The following is a 26188-nucleotide window of genomic DNA, read 5'->3' as shown; positions in this document are numbered from 1 at the left end:
AAAGTTAGTTTTTGTACTGTAATTAAGCTATTATACTCCAGAGGATTTTCTACTGGCAAATTCCAGATTTTATCTTGATAAATGTTTGGTTTAATAAATTTTCTAATTCCCTGCAAATTTAAGAGGAACAAAATATTCTGCTTAAGAATAAAAGTTTTTGCCATAAGAATGACATCACTCCTTTTTGTACACTATTTGTTCTTTGTTGTTGTTAGGATTGAATGTATGCTTTTTTGTTCCATTTTGTTTTTGTTTTGCATTTTACTTTTTATGATAAAATATCTGTTGATCATGAAGATGCTCAATTTTGGTTTATGTTCCTGATGGCTTTTTTGTGAAGTGCTCCTTGCCCAGCCTTGGCCTAATAAGAAATGAAATCCAGGATCCAGAGGGCTATAGATCCCCATCTGCTAACAGGGATATTTTAATTGTCTTCTTTATAAAAACTGTATCTGTAACAAATACTCTTATCAAGGAGCTGGAATTGGTGACTGCAGCTTTTGGAACATTACCTAGTTCAGGGGTTCCCAACGGGTGTGTTGTGATTCAGTGTCAGCCTGTGGATTCGGCAGCTGAGTCGGACAATTCTGAAGAGGAGGAGGAGGGGTTTGGAGAGCCTTTGGTGTCAGAGGAAGGTTCTGATGCACTGCACAACTCTCAGCCAGGCCCCTCCCGTCTTGTTCCTCCTCAGACCCAGCTGTGTGAGCCTGAAAGATTGGAAGAAGACGATCCACAGCTGGCTCTGTTCAGGGACGCTAGGAGCAGGAGGCAATCTAGCAGAAATGAGCAAAGGAAAGCAATGAGGCAACTTGGGAGAAGGCAATGAGAAGCCACAACTTGAGACTGCTGTTTAAAAAGGGAATGTGTGGGAGGTGCTGGTTGCTGAAGGCAACCGTTTGAAGAGCTTCTGATAAAGTCTTGGTCTGTATTTGTTTAACTTTTGTTTGAACTTTTTCGTTTAGCTTTTGCAAATAAATTTGGTTGGATTAGTTCCAACCTATTGTTTATAAAAAGGGGTTGTCCCTGACATTCCAACAGGGCTGGTCGTAGGCTGGAACAGAACAGGGTGTTCACCCCCTGGAGGTACGAAAACCTGGGTTTTCAAAATTATAGTGTATATGCATAATTCATTGCCGTTATTTCAAACTTTTGTAAGGGGTGCGAAAATATATCAGAAGTGTTCTAGGGCTGCGGGGTATAGAAAAGGTTGGGAACCACTGACCTAGTTTATGTAAGCTGCACCCATTATCAATTATGCAAGATTCTAGTCAGTTAATTTTAGTTTGATATTTATTTTATTTTTTATTTTTATTACATTTATATCCCGCCCTTCTCCGAAGACTCAGGGCGGCTTACAAGCTTAGCAGTAGTATGCAATATACACAAAGTAGTATGCAATATAGTATGCAATATACACAAAGAGACTATATCGTTACAGATTATAGAGTGTGTCTGTCTGTAGTAACACATTTCCATAAAAGTGAAGAACACAATGCATATGCCAAGTCCCATCAAACAATATAACAGGCATGATTTCCCCCAAAGAGCTTTGGTTACTGCAGTTTTGCAAGGTTAGTCAGCCTATTGAGTGAAAAAATCCAAAATGCTTAAATGTCCACTTCTGAATTTTTGCCAAGAAAACTGCAGGGACTTACCCAGATAGTCTTAAGGATTAAAAGGACGAAAGAGGAAGAGGGAGAAGAAAAGGCAGAGGGGAAAAAAAGAATTGACATATTACCACACATCTTATGTAGTATTTTATTACCCTAGGATAGAAACTGGATTGGATCTCAGTTGAAAAAATAGGATTGCATCTGGATTGATCCAGACAATCACTAGAGGACATCAAAGAATTACCGAGTTTCTTCAATTCTCAGTCTCTGCTCTAATCCACTGGTCATCTGATGCTTGGAGATCAGATATGGTAGACTTAATGGAAAGGACTGTGTACAATTTCCTCTTGTCTTCTTTTTCAAGCCATAAACATCGGAGGGCCTTCAGACTCACTTTTAATATACTACTATAAAACAGTCCTAGTTACAAAATCATTAAGGTGCAATATTACAGAGCCAAGAATTCAAGGCAATTATAAAAACTACAAAGCATCTTTGTTTAAATGGAAATTATGAAGACAAACAGCTATATGCAGCAACCGATAATAATAATAAAATAAAATACACAACAGGATATTTTGAACTTATACAAGTTTTATTCTTGTATCCCTGCTTGACCCAGTTGGTGTAGAGATAGTGAAATGGCAAACTAGAAAATTCTTTACTGTATTGTTCTCATTAGATAAAACTATCAATAATTAGTTCCAGTGATCACTATTGAATACCTCCAATTATAATCATGTGTAAAAATAAACATGAATGTGGCAGCTCTTAATAGTTAATAATATTAAAATATAAACTCCATATAATATTTTGAATTGATCCATCCCTTGAAATGAGAAAACACTGCTTAAAGTTAAAAAAACAAAAAGCAAAACAGAAACAAATTAATATAATTTCATAGATGCTTCAAACAGAGCTGACAGCTCTTCTTCTGTTTGAGGGCGAGGGGATAATTTAGTCACTCTTTCCTATAAGAAGAAAAAGACAGTACATTCTGTAAAGTTCTAGGTAAAATCAATGGCTAGGTAGAATACACATCACAGATAAGATCTGGCACAATGAAAACTATTAGACAATCTGCCTTGTGCAGTAATCCTACTAATATACATTCAATAATTTTAAGATACATGATATTGGTATTTCAGTACTAAGGCTATAATCTTATTTCTTTTAGAATAAAGACCTTTTTTATTAAGTGGAATTTACTTTTGAGTAAATAGAGAAGCCAGGATTCTGTGCTGTTAGCAAGCCCATTATGACATCATGGCAGATGATGGCAAAAGATGGAGAAAAAGAGACTACTGGAGAGGAGATGATGATTTGGGGCATTGTTTCATTCAATTTCTCATAATGCTTGTTGCTGTTACTAAGCATATATATATATGTGTGTGTGTCTGTCTGTGTGTGTGTGTTTGTGTATACACACACACACACACACACACATATATATATATATTGCTCTTTTTGAATATTAGATTCTGATGGATGTCTACAGTTCAGCAGGTATATTACTGTTCTTTTTTAGCCATGTGCTGAACAAACAGCCACCTACATTGGATCTAAAGAGCTATGTAACATATGAATCCAGTCGAAATACAGACTATGTTGTGAATTGTTCTGAGACTGGAAAGTTTCAAAAGTTGTGACATAAAATGTATGCGACATAGAAAAATATATCAGGTGTCCTAAAGAAAATATCTCGTATGTCTTCTAAGGAAAACTTTGCCTCATAATAGCAAAATTTAATGATCAATATGATTGTCAGAACTGGATGTAATGGATACAGCAAAAATGACAAAAACCTCATACTGAAGATAGGTTTAGGGAATTTGAGGCCCTTCAGATGTTGGTGACTTATAGCACTCAATATCCCAAGATACACTGCTAGTGGCTAGTGATCAACAATGATAGCCTATAGATTTCCTATTTGTGACCCTGAAAGAATCAATAACCTCATAACTTCATTTAACTCGTACACACCCATCTATGCAAAAAAGCCCTATAATAACTTGTTTATAGACTGTTACTAGAGCCAGCATTGAAATATGACCAATTAAGACCTGCTGGTTATTTTCAAAGAAACAAATCATGCAATCTGTTCTACCTGAGGCAGAGTGCCTTTGACTAAAGCAGGAATATCTGTTTTTGAATAACCCAGGGCAGCTAAGCCATCATCAACACTGAGATCAAATAAAAATTTCCGGAGAGTGTCTGCTAAAATAAGCCCAGCATCCTTCATCTTGGCATTGCTGATGTTAGCTCCTAAAATAAAAAAGAAACATCAAGTCTGTAAAGAAAGTGTTGTAACTTATCATAACATTGAATACCTCATTGACATATACTGTATCTACACACTAAGTTATTTCTCTAAGAAAAATATCACTTAAAGTTCATGAAATCACTTCTCAATTAAAGTGGTTTAAAAAATATAGTCTGAGCTAAAGTGGGGAACAAAATGAGAGATCAACTTAGCTGCCGTGAAAAAGAGTTTCTTTGCCATTTTTGCATTTAATAAGATCTATTATTTGGAAGCTGCCCAACCCAAGTTATTTAGAATTTTCATTCTGAATGAGGTACACCAGCTGGAGGTAATGGCAACTAGACAGGTGATCAGGGATAGCTGCTGAAGTCTTGTTTAGAAGAAGGCCACATTCAGCATTCCATTGTGGTTTTGTTCTGTAACTTTAGAGAATTTAATTCTAACTAATTTAATTTAAATCTTAACTCCTGTCAACATTCTCAAATATCTTTTCCCCTTGCTTCTTTGTCCTATATTCTTTCATGTCTTATTTTTCTTTACCAAGGCAAGCTAAGTCAAGCTCAGTGCTGATACAAAGCAAGATGGAAGCTTGTGTCACCTGTCCTTTACTCAGGCTAAAGTTTCTGAAAGAGTAGCATACAATTAAATTATAAAGTTCAACGCTATCAGGGGTCATCTCCTGATAGTATTGAACTTTATAATTTAATTGTATGCTACTCTTTCAGAAAGTTTAGTGTGAGTGGCTAACACAAAGTTGACTTTTAAAAGTGAATTAGACATACCCATAGAGGCTGAGCTACTAACACTGCAATGTAACATGCAATATAGATTTATACAGACAACATATTTTAAAAGCTTGGGGAACATTAAGGAGCACAATGGAAGTGGGCTATTCTCTTCCTATCTTACTTGTGTTCTGGAATATACCTGATTTTCTAGGCTGGATGAAATGAGCCATTGATCTGACCAAGCCATCCTATTCAGACATTCTTAAGGCATTGCAATAAAAAGAAACGGAATGTCTTTACATAACATCAACATTGATCAGGCTAATTTCTGTTACCAGGAGCAATATCGATGCCCTTTCTTATATCAGTTCCAGTATCCTCTTCAGATTAAATGAGAACAGCATTTTCATTTCCTAGGCAATTTCCAAAGTCAAATTGCCAGGAAGGGCAAACATTGTCTCCATCTTCTCTGACAGATTTTTTTTTAAAAAATTATGACTTTTATCAACAGACTCATACCCATGATTTGGGCAGCCTCCAAGTGGCGCTCTGGACACATTGGTGCTGTGAAGGTAAACACTGCTGGAGAGGTGAGGACGACTGAAAGACCATGTGGCTGAAGGAAAGCAAAGCACAGTACATTTTATTTAGGCAACTTATATTACTGATAATCATCAACAGAATTCACTGAAAAATGATAGTAATAAATTTACATCATTATAGACAAAGGACTAATGGGTATATTAAATTGTTACCACTAAAGAATGATCCACATTATAATCCTTTGCTTTATAATTCTTCACCAAACCGGAAATTGGATAAGACATGCCATGGCTGGAGAGAACAAAGAACCTCAATTAGTACCAAATTATGGAATAAAGAAATCCTGTAAACAATTTGGACAGATACAAGTTAATAATAATGTAATTGTCCAGAAAAAGGTACACAAAAAATATCTGAGTGCCTCATCTCCCAGTCTTCTCAGCCAAAGTTTGTTTTCATTTCAGTTGTGCAAAGGGACTTTTAATAATGGTGATATAATCAAAGCCCAAATGAATTTCCCTGTGTTATTTTGAAGCCTTTCGATTTTTGCCAAGCATTTGTTATGTTAGCACAAACAAAAATGATGTACTTAACTTACCAAAGATGTACACCAGCATTTCCAAACCCAATGCCAGCAAAAGCACTTGCCAGATGCATGTTAAATCTTGCTTCTTGATCTTCTGGATTCTTTATGGCTCTGCCCATAATAAAAATATTTTATTCAAGGAAGCAGATATATTCATATGTAGAAGAGTTCTTGTAGTATTAACACGTTATTGCTCTTCATTTTTTCATACATAATAAACATCACTAGCTTTACTATGCAGAAATGAGGATAAGTGATGGTTATAGCACTGCTAGGTACCATAGCTTCTGATAGGAAATGCTCTGCAAGCAGGAATGGACAGCAGCAGACTGTCCAAACAACTTATTTAATCTACAGAAATAGCTTCCTGGGTACTCATTTTATCAGAAAATGGATAAAAGAACCAGTGAACTGAGGGTGCTTCTTCATCTACCTACATATATTGATAGAACTTTTTGAGGAATCCTTGATGAGTGGAAGGAGGTCATTTACATTCCTTGTTCCCTGAAGAAAGGATAATACAACTACCACTATCAATATTCAAAATGTACATGTTGGAGAAGAAACTCAAACTTTCTTGATCAAGAGTGTGATACATTGCATTTGTTCCGAGTTAGTATCATGAAAGTTTTGTGTTCTTGCTTAGTAAGGAGGACTACGAGTATCCAACTTTTGTGATGTGTCAGATTTGCTTAGTTAGGCTTCGTAACAGCCAGTCATTCAGTAATCTGATGCGCTGCACAATCCTCAAAAATTTGGCTGGGAACAATGGGATTTGTAATCTAACATATCCAGACAGCACCATATTACTGCAAGCTTTTATTTGTTCTTTATAAACTTATTTCAGGAAGTAGCCTGCTTATTATTCTCTTCGTCATTATTTACTACTGGTGAAGAATATTATAGGACTTAAGAATCCATATAAGGATAAAAGGTCATTTGAAGATCTGTACCTCTTTAAGTATTTAGAAACAATCCGTAATGCTTGCACAGCCCAGACATCACTGATGGGGTTGCTTCCTTGATAAGCTGGCCGGTTCACTGGATTTGAAGGACAAGGGCTGCGCTGGTTGTAGGGAAGAGCAGTGTAGGATTCAAGAGCATGGCTGGCAGGTTGAATGGGGAAGTGGGGAGAAATACATAAGAACTTGAATTTATGGATTGTCTCCTATAAGGATTTGCAAATCAATATTATTGGGAAAGCAGAAGATCAATTACTGTTCCTGACCTTTTTCAAATGGTAAAATGGTAACCTTTCTTCATATTTAGACTTAGTGCGACTTTTCCCCAAATATCACAGAAGTCATACATTGTACTGAGCTACCAATAAACTACACAGAGCAGGGCTTTTCAACCTTTTCACCGATTGTACCACTTTTAGGATATGGCAATATTCGAGTACCACCTAGCAAGGTGTCAAAAACTTGATGACCAAAAAAAACCCTGTTCAAAGTTGCAATTGCACTGAAATAACTTATGACCATTTTTCACACTTATGACCATTGCAGCATGCCCAGGGTCATGTGATTTATATTTGGATGCTTGGCAACTGGTTCATATTTATGATGGTCCCAGGGTCATATGATCCTCTTTTGCAACCTTTTGACAAGCAAAGTCAATGGCAGGGCTGCTGGTGGCCAAGTGCTAAGGCGGGACTTCCTTCCTTCCCTCCCTCCCTCTTTCTCATTCTCATCTCCTTCTGAAGAATTTGAACTCCCCCATATTTTCTCTCTTCCATATATTTATCAAACAAGGAAAAGCTTCCAGAGACAGAAAAGACAAGCTGCTGAGTGAACAAGCTTAAAAAGGTGCATTCCCCTTTAAGAATTAGCTACTGGCTACAAAGGAAAGTTAAGGAGTGCAGCAGGCACTTAAGGAAGAAAAAATAATGTAGTAAATACTGGCTGTTGGCTAAGGCAGCCTCCCAGCCTCCATTCATAAGTAAGTAAAGGTGTGCTACAGGCAAAATCCATTCAGGAGAAAAATACTTCAAAATCCTTTGCAGCAAAATTTACAGCTAACAATAGCAGAGCAATAGAAGTTAACACAAGACATCAGCCATCAGCCAAACAGAAATTGCCAAACACTCCTTAAGCCCACATTGCACAAATCCCAGAACTTCAAAGTCACAAAAGCACATAAGAATCTTTCCACTATCCATCTCCCTACCTCCTTCCCTGCCTCACCTCCAGCCGATGCTGCCTTTCTTCATTGCTGCCTTTCTTCATTCCTCGTGGAGGGCGACCCTCCCCCGCTGTGTTTCTTGCCCGTTTGTTGCTACTAGCACGGATGGCTGCCACAGCAGTTGTAGATCGGCTCATGGCCAGCCTGCTTGATCTCCTCTCCTCTCCCCCACCCTCCTTCTTTCCCTTTGGTGCAGCTAGAGCTGACTCCGCCTCCTCCCAAAGCTGCCTCTTTTTTTCTCTCTTCCTCTCCCACTCAAACTGCCTCCTTTTATAGCCTCTCCTGTCTCTGCCCCCCTCCTCCTTTCTCATTCGGGTGAGCTGGAAGTGAGCCTGGGGCCTTTGTCTCGCCCCAGCCGCCCTGTAGCTCCTGAGGACTCTCTCAGAGTAAGTCCTGAGCTGTGCTGGCTCGTTCCCTTCCCTACTATACTTGGTTGGGCAGGGCCGCGTATCACCTGCCACGTGCTAATGTACCACAGGTGGTACGTGTACCACCAGTTGAAAAGTCCTGACATAGAGGGTTTGGTTAGGAGAGAATGAATGTTTTCCTAATGCTTCTTTTATGACTCTTCAGGACAAAAATATTCCCTCATAACTCATTAAGGTGAATTTAAACAAAAGAAATTGAAGTACAGTATAATTCAATAAAAGATAACTAGGTCTTGTTCTGATGGGGTCAAATGGACTACTTATTCCACCTTTTTGTCCTCAGAGAGACTTCTGTTTATATGCATGGAACTAGAGCTGGAACTGTAGTTAATGAGGCAAAAACTAGACCTCATTCCAAACTAAATATGACTATCTTGCTTGTATGTAAGGCAAAACCAATAAACTTCATGATTCCATCTGAGAGCCTCAATACCACAACCTGTTGGATGCACAAACTATACCCAAGGGTCAGCCAACCTGTTTCACTGAAACTCTGCTTTGCTTCTCTTCTAAAATGCTTCCCATGCTTTTCCCCTACCTGTGGACTGAGTTGCCTCTTATCAGACCATTTCCTATGCTACATATTTTGCTCATGTCTCCCAAGGTCATTTCCACATATAGTATCATCACAACATGGTCCCAAATTGTGAAGTTATCTAATATATAACTAAAAAGTTGTATAAAGTATACTTACCAAAGCACATCAAACCCACTATTAGCTGCCACCCGCTCTGGCATATGGAGAGTGTGTAATGGGTCAATAATACCCAAAGAAGGTTTAATGGATCTAGAAGCAATGCCTAAATATAGAAATATATATATATATATATGTATACCTAGAAATGAGAGCTTTCTAAATAGACTTTGCAATAATGGTTAAAATGATTTAGACTATGCAAAGTATTTGACACTTTCAAGTAATTAAGAATATTACTGAGATTTAAATAAAATTTCAGAATTTTTTTAAAGAAAGCCAAGAGGTATTATAAAATAAAAATATATGCATATGTACCCTTACCAGTTTTTACTTTTAGTTCTTTGTAATCAAAAATAGCAACTCCAGTGGTTTCACTTCCAGTTCCAGCTGTTGTTGGAACTTTGAAAAAGAGCAAATTAAATTTAATAGTACATTCAGCTGCATATCATTACACACACAATAACGTACATCAGAGGTGGGGAACGTGCTGCCCTCAGGTACTGTTGGTTTATGATTATATTACCCCAAAAGCTGTAGCAGCTACATCTAGAATTCAACAGCACATATAAAAAAGTTATTTACTCATCAATAAAACCAATCAATTCATGGTGAATTATCAAACAGCCTATAAAAGGTTGTCAGCTGCTATATTATTTCCCAGCATCTGCCTTAGGAGGAATATAATATCATTATGTAGAATCATTATGGGGAAAAAACAGTCAAAACTAGGGGGAAAAATAATTGCGAAATGAGAGTGAGAGTAAACCCTTGAGCACAGTAGCCTATTATAATGAAAAGTATCTGTTATTGTTAGAAAGGTTCTCTAGCTATGTGAGTATTTCCTTGGTGTGATTTCCCCAAATAGCTCAGAGAATCAGATCCAGTTTACAAAACCAATTCAAGTAATGAAATGAGAACTCAAACCTATCACACAAGCTCTATTGTTTTACAATCAACCCTAGTCCAGAGCTTTTCCTTACCTGCTATCAGAGGTTTGAGGTGGACTGTAACAGGCTTGCCTTTTCCAATAGGAGCATTGACGTAATCTAAGAAATCTGATTTTGGACTTGATGCATAGAGATCTGCAGCTTTACAAGTATCTATGACTGAACCCCCGCCTACGGCAACATAGGAATCAAACTCCCCCCTTTTTGCAAACTCAATGGCATCTAGGAAACTTGAAATGAAAAAAAATATTTTACACTTATTCAACTCACAATTGATAAAGTATTAAAAAGTAAAGGTAAAGATTCCCTTGCACATGCGTGCTAGTCGTTTCCGACTCTAGGGGCCGGTGCTCATCTCCATTTCAAAGCCGAAGAGCCAGCGCTTGTCCGAGGACGTCTCCGTGGTCATGTGGCCGGCATGACTAGACGCCAAAGGCGCACGGAATGCTGTTACCTTCCCACCGTAGTGGTCCCTATTTTTCTACTTGCATTTTTACGTGCTTTCGAATTGCTAGCTTGGCAGAAGCTGGGACGAGTAACAGGCGCTCACTCTGTTATGTGGCACTCGGGATTCGACCCGCCAAACTGCCGACCTTCTGATCAACAAGCTCAGCGTCCTAACCCACTGAGCCACTGCGTCCCTTTTTATAAAGTACTTTATAAATACTTTTTATAAAGTATTACAATGTGTTTAACCCCTCCCCCCTATGCTAGGAGTCATAGTAATATCTAGAGTGCACAGCTTCTCCATCTGTCTAATTATTCCTGTAGGCTGCACAAACATAGGAAAGAATAAATACCTTTGGTCTGTGGGCTCCACTCTTACATTATCATAGATTTGGAAGCTTATACCATTGACTGTCAGAGAATCCAACACTGCTCTCATGGGAGGAAGCTGACAAAGATTCTTATCTGTCATTACACAAACTTTTTTAGCACCCCAATTCTGCAAGTCCTATAGTAAATGAAAATGTAGTTAAAACAAAGAAAGCGAAGAGGGGGGGAAGACAAATCTGAAAATGGCCTTTCGTCATAAAATGCTAAATATTCAAATTGGTAGTTGGCTGCCCATTGTAGGACTCTCAAATTGTCTCTAACTTTGATCTTTATATGGATTTCTGAAATGGGAACAATCATTAACAGATCAATATAGTCTTAAAACATATCTATCGTATCATCTTTTCCAATTGGACGCCTTCCAGTTGTGCTGGGATTACCACCTCAGAAATTTCCTATATTGACTGGGAATTCTTGGGAGTATAGTCCCAATGCATCTTGGAGAGCACCAGTTGAAGAAGCTTTGTTACTGAAAAATCTAGTCTTTATCAGCTGGGTTGAGAAACTGGATCTAAATCAAAATAGTTCAAAACTGAAAACTATTGCTTAGATTACAAATACTTAATTTTCACCATCCCCCCCCTTGTTTTCAACTTTATTTCCTCGTAATATTTAATATCTATTGAGTACCGTGTTCCCCCAAAAATAAGACTGGGTCTTTTTTTTTTTTGCCTCCAAAAGAGGCACTAGGTCTTATTTTCGGGGGATGTTTTACTTACCTCCGGCACTGAGAGTCCCGCCCAGCAGGTCCACTTCTTCTTGGGCCAAAGGAGCAGCTTCATTCTGCAGCTGTATTCCAGCCTGCATTTTGCAGTCAGGCCTTTCCAGAAGGCCTATTCAGCCAAGTACTGAGCTATGGATTCAATCCATAGCTCGGTCCTTGGCTGCAGGGGTCTTGCAGAACTGAGCTATGGACTTAATCCATAGTTTGGTTTTGGTTGCACAGGCCGCCTGGAAAGGCCTGTGACTGAGAAAGCAGGCCTGGCTGCAGAAGAAGCCTAGTTGCAGAAGAAGTGAGCTGGCGAAGAGGCCTGGCTGCAAGGTAAGTGGGTGCAGGACACGTTGGACAGATCCACACCCCTACCCTTGCCCTAGCTTGATTTTTAAGTGTATGTCTCACCCCATAACTAGGGCTTATTTTTAGGGTAGGGCTTATATTAGGCCCACCCCCCAAAATCAAGCTAGGGGTAGGCCTTACTTTTGGGGAAGCATGATACTTATATAGTAGTTTTACAGCTTATGAACAGTTTTCTTTTGTGCATACATCTAATTATTTTAGCTATGCAATGCAGGATTAGAACTTAGAAAACTGAGATTACCCTTAGTATAGAAACTGATTTATCTGAGTATAATAATTAATTCCTTGACTGCAATGTTGCAAAAACCCAAAGGAACCTTTCCCAGAGTATCTCCATACATATTCGATTCAAATCTTGCAATTCTTAGCTGACCTAGCCAAAAAGATATTTTAGAATTCTGTTTTATGTGATATAGATATAATGCATGTAAAATTCTTCCTCCTTTTCTAAAAAGAATTAACTAACTACTTTCTGGAAATATTAGAGGCTATTCTATACCATTCCCACTTCTTTAGTAACTCCCTCTCCATATCGGATATTGGAAACGGCCATCTGGAAAAATCAAGAAAAATATATTTCAGTAAAAATAGTTTATGAAAGTATACACACAAAAATTACTTTTTAATATAACTAATGGAAGTGTTCCTTTCAACAAGTAGCAGTTTGTTTACTGTCTTTACCTCAAAGGCATAGTCCGTTTTCCCCAAAGCAATGTCTTTAGTACCTGGAATGAAAACAATGGAGTTAGCTTGCTTTTTAGTTTATGGAAAACCACAGAAAATCTACTGGAATAGGTATTGCATTTGGGGTTCTATAATGTTTTAAGAATTTCACCTGAGGTGAAGGCAAATCTATAAAATACCAACCCTGTCATGGAAACTGAAAAGACATATAACAACCATCATAAAGGCATTTCCAATCACAAAGCAAGCATTTACCAGAAAGAAAATTGGCATGATGACTCTCTACTACCTTTTTGAATTTATTTTCTGATATTCTAATACTCCAGGGATTCAACTTTTTAGGTACTATTTTTAATTTTAAGAACACCTCTGGGCCTAAGACTGGCACTTTGTAGACTGCCATCTTCCCATTTAATTTCATTTAAATTTAAATGAACCCTCACAAAGATCAGGTAAGTCAGGAAACTGGAAGGCACAAAGGAAATCTGAGCAGGCACATTGCTTAGCTTGGCCATTCTAAGTGTGTATTCTGGGGCACTAATAGAACATCCTACAAAAATCCCCCTGCCTCTGAACTATGGGTATGTCAATAATAAGCAGGCTTAATATTGGCTTAACCCACTACTGGGGTATACTATGTTTCAAATAATGGATTAGTTTTTCTCTCCCCTTCCCTTCCATATTTGCACTTCCCTTCCAAATACAGTATGTCCTTATTTCTGGACCTAGCTACATTTAAAGTAGACCCATTGATAGAAATAGTACTCACCTTTATAATAACCATCTTTATAATAATTTTGCTTTCTAGCTAAGTCTAGAGCCAATCTGGCCATACTTTTTTTTCCAGAATGCAGCACACAGAGAGAAATCCATCCATCCTCTCCTATACAAAAAGTGAGACATTGGTTCCCTTGCCCAGTCAAACCACTTCTATCTAAAAATTGCATTCCATATTTAGTTTCTGAATTTATGGCCAAGCATTAAGCCATGATAATAAGCCTATTAATAAGTCTTGGGGTACAGTGAAGTGATAACCCCAATAATTAATATAGAATCATTTCTTGTTTCTCTATTTGCACTTAGGCCTGTTGTCTTTGGGTTGCTTGTTACGCTCTCTCATCAGTTCTGCTCACGGTTGGCTTACTCTAATGTCTGAGTCTGCAATAGTTTCTATGATTAATTTGACATCCCAACAACATGTCCAAGCCACTTCCACTATTTTCTTTATATGATACAATAGAAATCCTGCTATTATATTATCTGGTAGAGCTAAGCTTTTGTTAAAGACTTTATTGGTCTTGGAAAATTATATATATTGTTCTCTTTGGAATATGTGTATTTTTTGAAACAAAATGTTTCTGAAGAGGAGTCGCAATAAAGCACTCTTTTATCATCTCATTTATTACTCTGGTTTAATATTTATTTATTTTTAAATTTGTATAGAATGCTTTTTCATTAAATTATGCAAAGTGGCAGGAAGAGCAAAAGCAAAATAACATACCCATACTCTCTCAGCCCAACCCACCTCACAGGGTTGTTGTGGGGAAAATAGAAGAAGGAAGGTATATGAAGCATATTCACCACCTTGTTATTTATAAATAATAAAGGCAGGAAATAAACAAAAACAAAATAAATAACCAGCAAGTTTTGCTTTGTAAATGACCAGCTTCAATTATTGTTTGAACTGATTGTTTTAATTGTAACCTGCTTCGTTTTAAGTGGAAGCTGTATAGAAATTTTGCAATGAAACAAATTATTTAATTCAACAATACAAGAATTATTGTAATATATATGTGTTGCTCTTCCTCTAGGCAGCTTATATATGGATCTGAATGATCTCATTTATAAACTGATTGATCCCACATTTTCTAACATCCACCACTGCCATAAGATTGGGTGCTACTCAACTATTCACTGATTCAAAGATGAGCATTGTAAGAACACAGCCAAATTGCTCCCCCCCTCCCCCACAAATGTAATAAGTGAGTCTATATTTTTTCTCAGGATGTCCAGAGTTGATTTTCCTAGAATCATAAGAGTTGATGAATTAGCAATTCAGCTGCAATCAAAGTATAAAATTAAGTCTGCCTTCCCTCATGCTTCTAACCTACCCAAGAAGCAAAATGTTCTAAATGGATTACAGAGTTAAGCCATCAGAGATGACTCTTAACAAAACTTTAGAATGTGGAACTTTGCAATGGAGTAATTGGATTTTTTTTGCTTTGTTCTAATGATTTTTTTTCTTTAATTCCCTATTGTAGTCAGCAATTTCTTCTGATATTTAAGTTAAGCTGATAATGAAAAATACAGGTAATCCTTGGTTAATGACTGTCCTACTTATGTAGTAACTGTTTAAAATTATGATGCTGAAAAAGTAACTTTATGACTGGTGCTCAAACTTGTCACCATTGCAGTATCCCCACTGTTACATGATTGCAGTTCAGGTGCTTTGCAACTGACACACATTTATGACAGTGTCAGCATTTGTGAGCTTCACAGCTGACTTTCAACAAGCAAAGTTAGTGGAGAAGCTGGCAGTAAGACCACAAGTCATAGTAACATATTTCACTTAACAGCTGTGGTTGTAAGTCCGGCACAACAACATGTTTCACTTAACAACATCACTTAGTGATTGAATTGTCAGCCCCAATTGTGGTCATTAAATGAGGACTACCTGTATAATTATTATGCATAACATTATTATGTATAAAAACATCGTCTTTCAATATATAATTAAAAAATAACAGCATTTCAGAAACAGAGTTGGTACAACCAAGATCATGGCATCCGGCCCTCTTAATTCCTGGCAAATAGATGGGGAAGAAATGGAGGTAGTGACAGATTTTATTTTCCTGGGCTCCAAGATCACCGCAGACGGGGACTGCAGCCAAGAAATTAAAAGATGCTTGCTCCTAGGGAGGAAAGCCATGGCAAATCTAGACAGCACATTAAAAAGCAGAGACATCATCCTGCCAACAAAAGTGCAAATAGTCAAGGCTATGGTCTTCCCAGTTGCAATGTATGGCTGTGAAAGTTGGACCATAAGAAAGACTGAGCGCCAAAGAATTGAAGCCTTTGAACTATGGTGCTGGAGAAGACTCCTGCGAGTCCCTTGGACTGCAAGGCGATCAAACCAGTCAGTCCTAGAGGAGATCAACCCTGACTGCTCTTTAAAAGGCCAGATCCTGAAGCTGAAACTCAAAAACTTTGGCCACCTAATGAGAAGGAAGGACTCACTGGAGAAGAGCCTAATGCTGGGAAATGTTGTGGGCAAGAGAAGAAGGGGACGACAGAGAATGAGGTGGCTGGATGGAGTCACTGAAGCAGTAGGAGTAGTAAATGGACTTCAGTAGTAAATGGACTCCAGAAAATGGTAGAGGACAGGAAGGCCTGGAGGAATGTTGTCGATGGGTTTGCGATGGGTCAGACACGACTTCGCAACTAACAACAACACATCCTACATAAATATCATTGTATGAATGTCCAATCAGGAGGATTTGTTTCTTCAGTTTTGACTCAAAGAAGCACATATTCTAAGATTTCAACCTGCACCTTTTCTAAACTCTTAGACACTGTGCAACTCATCTAAGTAACTGACCATGTGGAATGAAAAGCACTTTCTCCCAATAAGGCTAGGCCTTCCTGGACAAACATTATCCTCAAATGTAAAGATTCTGATGCAGCACCAGACACAGCATGACAATTTGCTGACAATGTGCTGTCAATCAATCCTTAGATTTTAATTCTTGAAAAATATACTGACCTGGTTTACTTAGTAAAATTATTATTCTACATAATAGTCATTTAATATTTGTAGAACTTGGAACAGGGAATAATTAATGTACTGACATAGATATACACACAAAATAACAGTTCACCTTGACTGTAAGTGTGAGAATGAGCTGGACACATGCATCTATTGAAAAGAAAAAAAGTAAAATGATTACTGTAACGAAGTATTGAAAGGAAATATCAACTTTGTATATAGAAACAATTGATAGCTTTAATTCACAAGCACATTCTGCCACCTAGTGGCAATTACTTTTTATTGAAATGTCAATAATTGTACAATATCACAATCTAATTTGAACCTAAATTTAAACAGGGCTTAAAATGAGGCAATTTACATTCATTTGCAATGTAAGACTTTATCCCCAGTTACTTATTACGTCTATTAATGGTAGTTTATCTTTGCTATATTTCACATTTCCTAACCATGTTTGTAGAACAGTTTCATTGGCTCCTACGGAATTTATTTACAAGCAGTGGTGCATATAATTTAAAGCTACTTATTCAATTACTGAATTCTTACGTGTTTATTATTTTGCATAGGCTTGTTGCTCCTGGACCTGTGCACTACTTAGATTCATAGTCATTTATTTTGTATCAACCTAAAAAAACAGGATTCAATAAATATGGCTGTCTCTCATGTCAACACTTTCCACCTACTTTCTCTAGCCCATTTATACCTGCACATTTTTGAAGAAATATCATTCAGTTCTTGTTAAAAATGCATTGCTCTCCTCCAATAGAGATGTTTACATGAGTTGTTTTATTTATATTTTTAAAAAGGAAAAAATTAAATAGGAAAATATCTTGATGGTGAACAATTACTAATTAGTTTCATTTTTCTTCTGTGAAAAAAATGTTAGTATGGCACTTTAATTACTATATTTTATATTTCAATATTGCATCCCCCACCAAAAATATTGCAGTTCTATCCAGAGTGCATATGCTGCAGAGGGTAGGTATACATTCAGTACATGAATAATTTTAAATAAGTTTTGTTTCCATTTGTAAATTACAGCTTTTCTATCTGTTGCTGCTGCTCAGTTTCACTATGCACCGAAGTCCATTTCGTTTTTTTAAAATTCTTTTCTCTTTTTTTGTATTCAAAAATGAGATGTTACATATAAACCAAAGTCCATTTCTGTGCTTGATCAAATAACTTTCTGAAAGAGACTAGTATTCTGCCCGTCTCTCTCTTAGCAGGACGCTAGATGGAAATGAGTAAATTAAGGTATCGTCTTCCAAAGATAATTATCCCCGAACTTGGCTTTAGGACCTGTAGAATTCTCAAGTCTTTTCTTACAAGAAATGTTTGCTGCGGTTTTGTTTTTCTTAACGCCGTAAAGAAACGAAGCTTCCAAACCTGATTCAAATTTCTTGCAAAGTAAACCAAGCTGCTTTTGCCAGACGCTCCCAAACGAAGCTTCCAAGCCTGATTCAAGTTTCACGGAAAGTAAACCAAGCTGCCTTTGCCAGACGCTCCCATAAGAAGCAAGAAACTAAGGGACAAACACTCACGCTGCCAGGTGCAGCTGCTTCAGCAAACGAGCCACCTTCTCGCGTCCTCCTCCTGCCATGACTGCTGCAACTCTGCAAGGGACGACGGGAAAGCGAAGTTAGGACAAATTGAGTAAAGAGAAAAGAAGAAACGGTTGTTCCTATGGTGGTCTGAGAAGCGGAATGGGTTTGGGACCGAGGTCCGGAACAGTATAGCGATGCGTTCCTCTTTTACAGACTGTTGGACACTTCCAAACTTTAGACCGAGTTGGTGGGTACCTTACCTTTTTCATCTAGCGTTTTCCCACAGGTGCTGGGTCCGTTTTAATATCTTAACTGACGCTGAGTGCTTTACAGTACCACGACACTATTAAACCACAAACTAGCCAGCCATATATAAACAGTTTTCTTATCTCAGCCTGATGGCTTAGCTTATGGTTCATTGTGCTGCGTGACCACAGCAAAATTGGATTGCATAAACCATGGTTAAGCATTGGTATGAATGCTGTTAACAAAATCTTGTGTTCTTTGGAGGTATAGGCTGCTTCTTAGCTCATGCAAAAAAAATTGTGCCTATACATAGAAGGGGTGGATTTACATGTGGGGGTATTATAGGGCCAGAAAATTGGACTGCTAATTGTCTAGCCCCTTATTTGGGATGTGTAGTTTTTAGCATCTCTACACTTGGCTTTTGGCATTGCATAGAATGCCTTAGAAAATGTTTGAAATATTAAGGCTTTCATATTTTGATGTCCTATTTTTGGCATTCTGTAGATTTCCTAGATCAGGGGTAGGCAACCTTGGCTTTTATGACTCGTAAACTTCAACTCCCAGAATTCCTGAGCCAGCTGTCCTAGACATTCTGTACAATGCCTAATTTCACACATAGACAGTAACATATATATAAAAGGTGGGACTAAAAAATTTAATTTCTTTAAAAATAGCATATACCATTCTTAATTCCATACACCAACACTTTTTCATACAATGTATTGTTCTAATAAAATTAGGTCCCACCCTCCAAGGAAAGTTGCATATAAAATAGCATATTTTTATGTTCAGAGAGACAATCTGTGTCATTTGTTTAAATACGGGTGTTTAAATGTACAACCAATTTGATTCATGTTTAATGAGAAACATAATGTCAATAAAGTGGTACAATTAGAATTGATCACTTTGTAGATTTTTTTTTTTAAAAAATGAATCTTTAGGCTCTGGTCACCAAAAGCCTCAAGATTAATTTGCAAGATGTGATTATTAAAGCTCAAAGAATATTTTATTTCAAAATATAAAAGTGGGTATGAAGTTTAAATATCTGTATTTGTTACCTCATGTTTCACTTGAATTCTCACTTGTGCAAGTAGTGCATGAGCTGCAGGTGTGCTTGACTACTCACATAAATGGAGATGCATGCGCCAAAGCTTGCTTGCCACTTGCATGGAACTATCCTTTCTCCCTCCCCCCCATGCTAGAGCATTAACTAGAATTTCTTACCACACACACACACACCTATATCTAATTTGTTTTAAAATAGAATTAGTCAAGTCTAATCTTTAATTGTAGATTACGGTAATATAGACACGGGCCTTCTGTTGTTCCTTTCTGTGATATACTAAGCCAGATATGTGAAACTCGCAATGTCACATGACGTTGCGCAACGTATTGGGACTGTTTTGCCATTGACGGCAATGGGGTGGGCATGGCTTCTGCATGATGCATCCGGCCTCTGGGCCAGCAGTTTGACATTCCTGTACTAGGCCCTATTATACATTTAGTCCATCTTTTAAAAACATATAAAAAAGTTATGCTCACCTTTCCCAACCATTGACTCCATCTGGATTTTATTTTCCTGTAAATTACTTTGGCATTTTTAACATATAAAGCATATATGTTTTTAATAAAGTTGGGCTTGTTGGGAAGAAGTTATCATTGTGATGATTAAATTTAAGATTTTATGACTCCTTTCTCCTAAGGGCAGCAGAAAAACAACTTACATAAGAAAACCAGTTTTTTTTAAAAAAATGTCTTCAATCTTGCTGTAGTGCGCAAGTACATACACATACCCCGATACAGAATCTAGTTTTTTTGAAATCAGGATTCATAGTGTCAAAAATGATGAAAATGGTATTTTGATGAGACAAATTTGACATTTTGTATGCATTGAGTTACCATAAACACAATATTCTAGTGATTTGCCTTCATCCTGGCTGACAATGGATATACTGTAATTCAGATACATGCAAAAGAAATACAGAAAAATAACAGTGCAGCTCATCTCCTGAGAGGTATCCATTCTCATTTAAAAGAAACAAGGCATATTAGGACTTTATTATAAACAAAACAAGTCCTTCTACTTCAACTCCTTTAAAGTCCTATTCTTTGAAGTCATTCCAATTCAGAGTAAAGGCATTGTCTGAACTGTAACACCTACTATCACGTTTCTTCAAGTGAGTACTCATTCAAAGGTAACTTTATATACTGTTTTTATTGCTAATGTCTTTATACATTCTTTAGTCAGGTCCCACAAAGTTCTTTTGGGGTTAAAGGCCAATGTTAAGTTAGAATAATATTTAACTTAGCAAATCCACACTGTATTGCAGCCTTACGTAAAATAAACTGCTTCAGACAGCTATTTAGCTGGGATAGCAATGTAACCCCAGGCAGTGAAAGTTCATTTTCTTTTCCTTTTGCTGTTGATGCTTCCAGATCCCCCCTGATTCCCTCTGCGTCCAGCTCCTCCGCTTCTCTTGCTCCTGGCGTTTCCAGACCTCTGCTGCTGTCGCCGAGCTCTCTTGCCCCGCTGGTCGCGCTTTTTGCCTTTGCCTCTGGCAGCTTCGGTTTCCTCTTCGCGGAGCTGCTTGTTGACCGCACGGGTCAGGTCCAGGAGCGGCTTCTTGCTACTCAGGCTGCGGGCTAACTCCAGGTGCCTTTTCTTCTCCCCTTCAAGGTCTCCCAGCAGCGGCTGGAAGCTACGCTTCTTTCCGCGGGCTGTGTTAGTCTGCGCGACGGCGGGCTCCTTGGGAAGGCGAGGCTGAAAGCGGCCGCGGGAGGCGGTGGAGACGCGAGCGACAGCGGAGACGCGGCCCATCTCGGCCCGGTCTTGGTGGCCCGTCGGGTGGAGGTCGGCCGCGCCCCGGTGAGCGCGCGCCAGGTTCCGCAGGCGATTGAGCTCGTTGCGCGCCACCCGCTCCCGCTTCTCCTGGCGCCGCTTGGCGAACTGGTCCTCCATCGGGTCGGCCGAGTCTGGCACTTCCAAGAGCCAGTCGCGGGAGGGATCTCCGCCAGCTCGGCGGTAACCCCAGCGCCGCCGCCACTCTTTGGCGGCTTCGTCCCAGACCAACGTGCCGCGCTTCTTGCGCGTCGGGCGAATGCCTTTGAGGCGAGCGAACTGCTCCCATTTTGTGAGCGGCCGAGGTTTGGGCAGCGGCTTTTCCCTGGGTAAGCGCGTTGAGGGTTCGGGCAGGCGGGCCACCACCGGCCCCGCGCCCCCATCCACCCGCTCTGACGGCAGCGCCCACAGTTGGCCCACCAGCAACTGAGTATTATCCCGGGCCAAAGCGCGCAGAAGGGACTCGCGCTCCGAGGTGACTCGCGCGAGGGCGCGCGGAGCCGGATTTTTATCCACCGCCAGTAAGTTACCCACGTCGAACTCCAACTCCAGCTCCTTATGCACCGCCACGCTGCGCTGGGTCTCCGCCTCGCGCTCTTCGGCGCGCGCCAGCAAGTCCTCCACGAGAAAGGTAGCCATACTCACGAGCGCTTCGCACGTGGCGAAGAGGCACTCTCCTTTTCCTTTTCCCACACCGGCTCCTAGAAAGGGTCCCGGAGACTACTTCCGGAGCGAAGCTACGTAAGTTCCGGTTGTGTCTTCCGCGGGGTATTACAACTGTTGGAAGCCAGGGCTCCCGACTGACAATGGTTTCATTGAGTATGGGTGTATGGAATCCTGGGGGATGTAGTCCTCTGTTGCTAAGGAAGATAGCTAAAAGAAGGGCCTCCCGTTCTTTCAGTGGTTCTCGTAGTTCGAAATAATAACGAGGGATTTACTGTATGTTAGTTTCCCTGGTAATTTTTGAATAGAATGATAAAACCTAAAAAAAGGGGGCTGAAAAGATTTATGGGTTCGTTTTGTAAAGTACATATTCACTATGCTGTGTTATATTAACAGCTTGCAGGATCTTTGGAGTTGTCTGAGCATATTACAGCAGACATGTCAAACCCAAGGCCCAGGGGCCAGATCCGGCCCATGAAGTGGGCCATCCAGCCATCCTGGAAACAGTGAGGGAACAGCCCCCACTGCCTTGGCCCTGGCCCAGAGACCCTCCTCCTGCCAGAGACCCTCAGATCTGTCCCACTCCTGCCTGGGCCCCCATGGGCACCCTTGATGCGAACGATGTAGAACTGGCCATGCTCACCCAGAAGGCCATACTTATTTTATTTTATTTATTTTAATTCCATTTATATCCCTCCCTTCTCCGAAGACTCAGGGCGGCTTACAAACTTAGCAGTATGCACTTATGCACTTTAGCCACGCCCACCCAGTAGGCCATGCCCACCCAGGCCACACCCACCCGGCCCCCTGAGGGCAACTGCAATGCTGATGCGGCTCTCAATGAAATTGAGTTTGACACCCCTGTAATACAGTTTTCAGGAATGTTGGAGTTTTGTTGCACCCTTAACATCTGTAATAGTATTGATAACGATGATACAGAAAGTTTCCTAGAACAGATGAAGAATGGTACATACATTTGAAGTAGAAAACACTCTCAGAACGATTTTGATCATCTTACAAATATAAGGCCCCACTGGCTTCATACCTCCAAAGCACCTGAAAGCAGGACAAGAAGCAATGGATGGAAACTAGTCAAGGAGAGAAGCAATGTAGAACTAAGGAGAAACCTCCTGACAGTTAGAACAATTAACCAGTGGAACAACCTGCCTCCAGAAGTGGTGAATGCTCCAACACTGGAAGTTTTTAAGAAGAGACTGGACAGCCATTTGCCTGAAATGGTATAGGGTTTCCTGCCTGAGCAGGGGGTTGGACTAGATGACCTCCAAGGTCCTTCCATCTTTCTTCTTCTTCTTCTTCTTCTTCTTCTTCTTCTTCTTCTTCTTCTTCTTCTTCTTCTTCTTCTTCTTCTTCTATTATTATCATCATCATCTAAGAAGATTATATCACTGTAATTTTAAAGGCTGGTAAGGATCCTGTCCATTATATAAATTGATTATGTGCCATGAAGTTGTTTTCAATTCCTAATAACTACATAGGTTTTCTGTCCCTAACTTCTCCTTTCAAGTCTCCTAATGGTGTATTTAAATCTTGCATGTTTAGTTTTCCTACAAGAATATTAATCCTTCAGTTCATGCAATTACCTGATGGGACCAAGAGAAAGAGGCCTCTTTAGGCAATATTTTCAGAAACAAAGAGTGCCATTGATTAATGTTTCTTTTTGTTTGAAGTAAATAGAAGCAAGAATTTGGATTCTGATAACAGAAGCAAGAAAGTGGATTCTGATAAGAATCAGTTTAAAGCGACCAGATGCAAGAACTGCTCTAATAATTAAAAAACTCTAATAATTAAAAAAAACTCATAATAATGTAAAAAAAACCCCACAGGTTGAGTTTTCTTCACTACTAATCAAAATGGAAAAAATAGAAAATAGAACTCAACAAGATTATTGTCTGTTTCCTCTAATTTGTAATATGTTTTTGGAACTTCTATCATGCCTCAAGAGACAAATTCATGGAATTTGGAATAATTTCTAACTGAATTTGAATTTAAGGTATTGGATACTAGAAGATGCTTTTCTCCAATAAATATAAAATCTTTATTTAAAATTTAGAAAGTACATTTATATGGTTGTATTCTGTGTAATAAATACATAAACTGGAGTAAGTAGTATTAGGTTAAAATTCTGACAACTCTTTAGATTTTGTATTTTGTCCAGAAGCCATACCCACAGAAAAGCCTCCAGATTAGTAGATAAGAACATTTGAAAACATTGTCCAGATGAAATATTTGAAACAGTTGTATGTTTTTAACAACCACCCCTCCAAATTTACAAAACTGAAAAAATAAATATGTCATAGATTTAAATACACTGTTTCAAGTGATCTTGCTGATATTTCTAGTATTTCATTTAGGCTTATTTTTGGAATAATACTGATAATTACCACAAGATGGTACTGTGCCTTGAAAACTCAAATTTTCTTTACAACAGAGTTGATATTTTGAACTTGAGTTAACTAAATTTTAAGAAGACTGAAGGATTCCTCTGGCCCAGGGGTAGGCAACCTTGGCTCTTTTATGAGTCATGGACTTCAACTCCCAGAATTCCTGAGCCAGCATGGCTCAGCTTGGAAACCTCTCCCTTTCCACTCAACATGGCTGGCTCAGGAATTCTGGGAGTTGAAGTCCACAAGTCATAAAAAGAGCCAAGGTTGCCTACCCCTGCTCTGGCCAGATCAGCATAATGAGCAGTATGTAGTTGGTCTTTTGCGAAATGCCTACATGTATCCTCTTGGGACCAGCTTATGCATGTTTAAATTCAACTGTATTTAGCAAAATATTGAACTGGAATTGGAATGTTTGCCTTTATTTATATTGGAAAACTGGTTCAAAATAATTTACAGTACTAATGTTAGTTTTTGTAAAGAGCCAGATTATGTAAATCCTCCCTGTAAGCTGCAGGGTTACCTGCAGAATGCAAACACAAAGGAATGGAGGTGAAAAATGGAGTCAGGGCAACCTCTACCCTCTTATAGTCGTCCTCATTTGTTGCCTAGCATTATCGGCCTAAAATTAGAGCTATTCCCTCAAGTGAGTTATTTTACATTAGCACCTCTACTCCTTTCCCATTAAGCACTGAATAATCCCAGTCAATATGTATTGCTGAATTTTTTTGTAATTTTTCATGAATAAAGATTTAATGGATGAATTGTTCTTAAAGTCATTCACAATAATCCATATACAGTACAATCAAAGTGCCCCAAATTTAGTGCATAAATTACATGATTTTTTAAAGAAACTTAATTAAATGCATTGCTATGGCAATTTTGATATGGAATGCCACATACCTTCCCACTGTGGATAATATTAATTATAATAAAATTGTAGTAGATTTATTTGGAACCAATATCTTAGTTTTTTTTTGATATTTCCATTTCTCTGGTACTTGCTAATCATGATTTGTGTGAACTAATCATGTAAAAGTAAGAATTGGTTCAGTATCTGAATTGTCCAGAGGAGAAAATACATATTCCAAAGGAGAGAGGAAGAATCTGTTGAGTTATAAATCTATTCGCCACGTGTTTCTCATTGTCAACAGTTTAAAAGATGTATAGACTTCAATTCCTAGAATTCCCCAGCCAGCATACAATAGAGTCCTAATCTACCATTCTTAGGATTTGGGGGGATGATGAATTATATTTTCACAGAAGTAGAAGGCTATAGATGCTATATCAGTTTCAGGAGAAATAGAAACCAACCTTCTCTAGTGAAATTGGCCTAATGTATGGAATTATTTTATAATGGTATTCCTAGCATTCTTTCCTCTTCTAACCTGGCTTCAATGTTTATATCTGCTGCTTACTCAGGCATATCCACTATAATCTCTCTTCAGGCTGAAACCTAGAACTGTAATAAGCAAAACCACCTCAGAATTTGAGTAGCTTCAGAAAGAGATTCTGAGAAATAAATAAACCCAGCCCATGAACTATGCTTTAAATATGCTTGTAAAAATAGAAATTCTTGCTTATCTACTCGCCCACTCTCAAAAAGCTCATGACATAAGTATCATTGCAAACATGCATGTTTGGAAAAGCAGAAAAAAAGAGGCAGGGAAAAGTACTTCATAAAAACTTTTGACAGGATTAAAAGGCAAATGAGGACGAGGTCATCTCATAGAGCAAACAAATTGAATGATTACATTTCCTTCACTCCAAAGCTCTGCACAACATCCCTGACCAGTACATTTTTTCCCCTGATTACTAAAATAAGTATTGGGAGCAAACACTGGATATTCAGAAGTTCTATTGACTTATTGATACTACTGTGTAATCTTTTTATTGGGGTGGGTGAAATCACAACTAAAAGTCAAGCAATTATATATATGAGAGATTGGTGTGAGCTGTGTGGTGTGGTTATTGTGGTAGTATCTGAATCCTCAACTCTTTGAGGTAGGATAAACTGCCAAACTCTGTTACTTAATTCTGCCACTTCTAGTTGATCTAGCAATTCCGATACTTCACCAAATCCAAATCAACTTTGTTCTACAAAGTATTTTTCAATATGGTCACTGAGGTATGCAGTATC

The 26188-nt window shown here is 38.6% G+C and overlaps 2 protein-coding genes across 2 annotated transcripts; both read right to left on the bottom strand.

Annotated features, from left to right (window-relative positions):
• Positions 1-1289: 1289 nt before the first annotated feature.
• On the bottom strand, positions 1290-17970 carry ADHFE1 (alcohol dehydrogenase iron containing 1). Its single transcript, XM_083359677.1, has 14 exons — positions 17896-17970; positions 16467-16504; positions 12586-12629; positions 12404-12457; positions 10790-10944; positions 10023-10219; positions 9364-9441; positions 9040-9145; positions 6687-6839; positions 5746-5844; positions 5360-5438; positions 5124-5220; positions 3721-3878; positions 1290-2584 (listed from the first exon to the last, which is right to left on the bottom strand). Exons 1-14 carry the CDS (start codon positions 17952-17954, stop codon positions 2501-2503), a joined length of 1401 nt encoding a protein of 466 aa, XP_083215803.1. The 5' UTR covers positions 17955-17970; the 3' UTR covers positions 1290-2500.
• A 1477-nt stretch (positions 17971-19447) lies between these two features.
• RRS1 (ribosome biogenesis regulator 1 homolog) lies at positions 19448-21684 on the bottom strand. The gene has a single exon (XM_083360719.1). The coding sequence runs from the start codon at positions 21620-21622 to the stop codon at positions 20546-20548; it is 1077 nt and encodes a 358-aa protein (XP_083216845.1). The 5' UTR covers positions 21623-21684; the 3' UTR covers positions 19448-20545.
• Positions 21685-26188: the final 4504 nt, after the last annotated feature.

This window comes from Vipera ursinii, assembly GCF_947247035.1.
Source record: "Vipera ursinii genome assembly, chromosome: 3".
Taxonomy (NCBI): Eukaryota; Metazoa; Chordata; class Lepidosauria; order Squamata; family Viperidae; genus Vipera; species Vipera ursinii.
The sequence above is the reverse complement of the archived record's forward strand: the minus strand, read 5'-3'. Positions and strand labels throughout refer to the sequence as shown.

Excerpts from the sequence above, each read along its gene's own strand:
- ADHFE1 (XM_083359677.1), bottom strand. The coding sequence starts at position 17,954 with ATGGCAGGAGGAGGACGCGAGAAGGTGGCTCGTTTGCTGAAGCAGCTG. Across the intron at positions 9,146-9,363 it reads AGAACTAAAAGTAAAAACTG|GCATTGCTTCTAGATCCATT; the intron begins GTAAGGGTACAT and ends TTCTATATTTAG. Across the intron at positions 2,585-3,720 it reads TCAAAGGCACTCTGCCTCAG|GAAAGAGTGACTAAATTATC; the intron begins GTAGAACAGATT and ends TTCTTCTTATAG.
- RRS1 (XM_083360719.1), bottom strand. The coding sequence starts at position 21,622 with ATGGCTACCTTTCTCGTGGAGGACTTGCTGGCGCGCGCCGAAGAGCGC.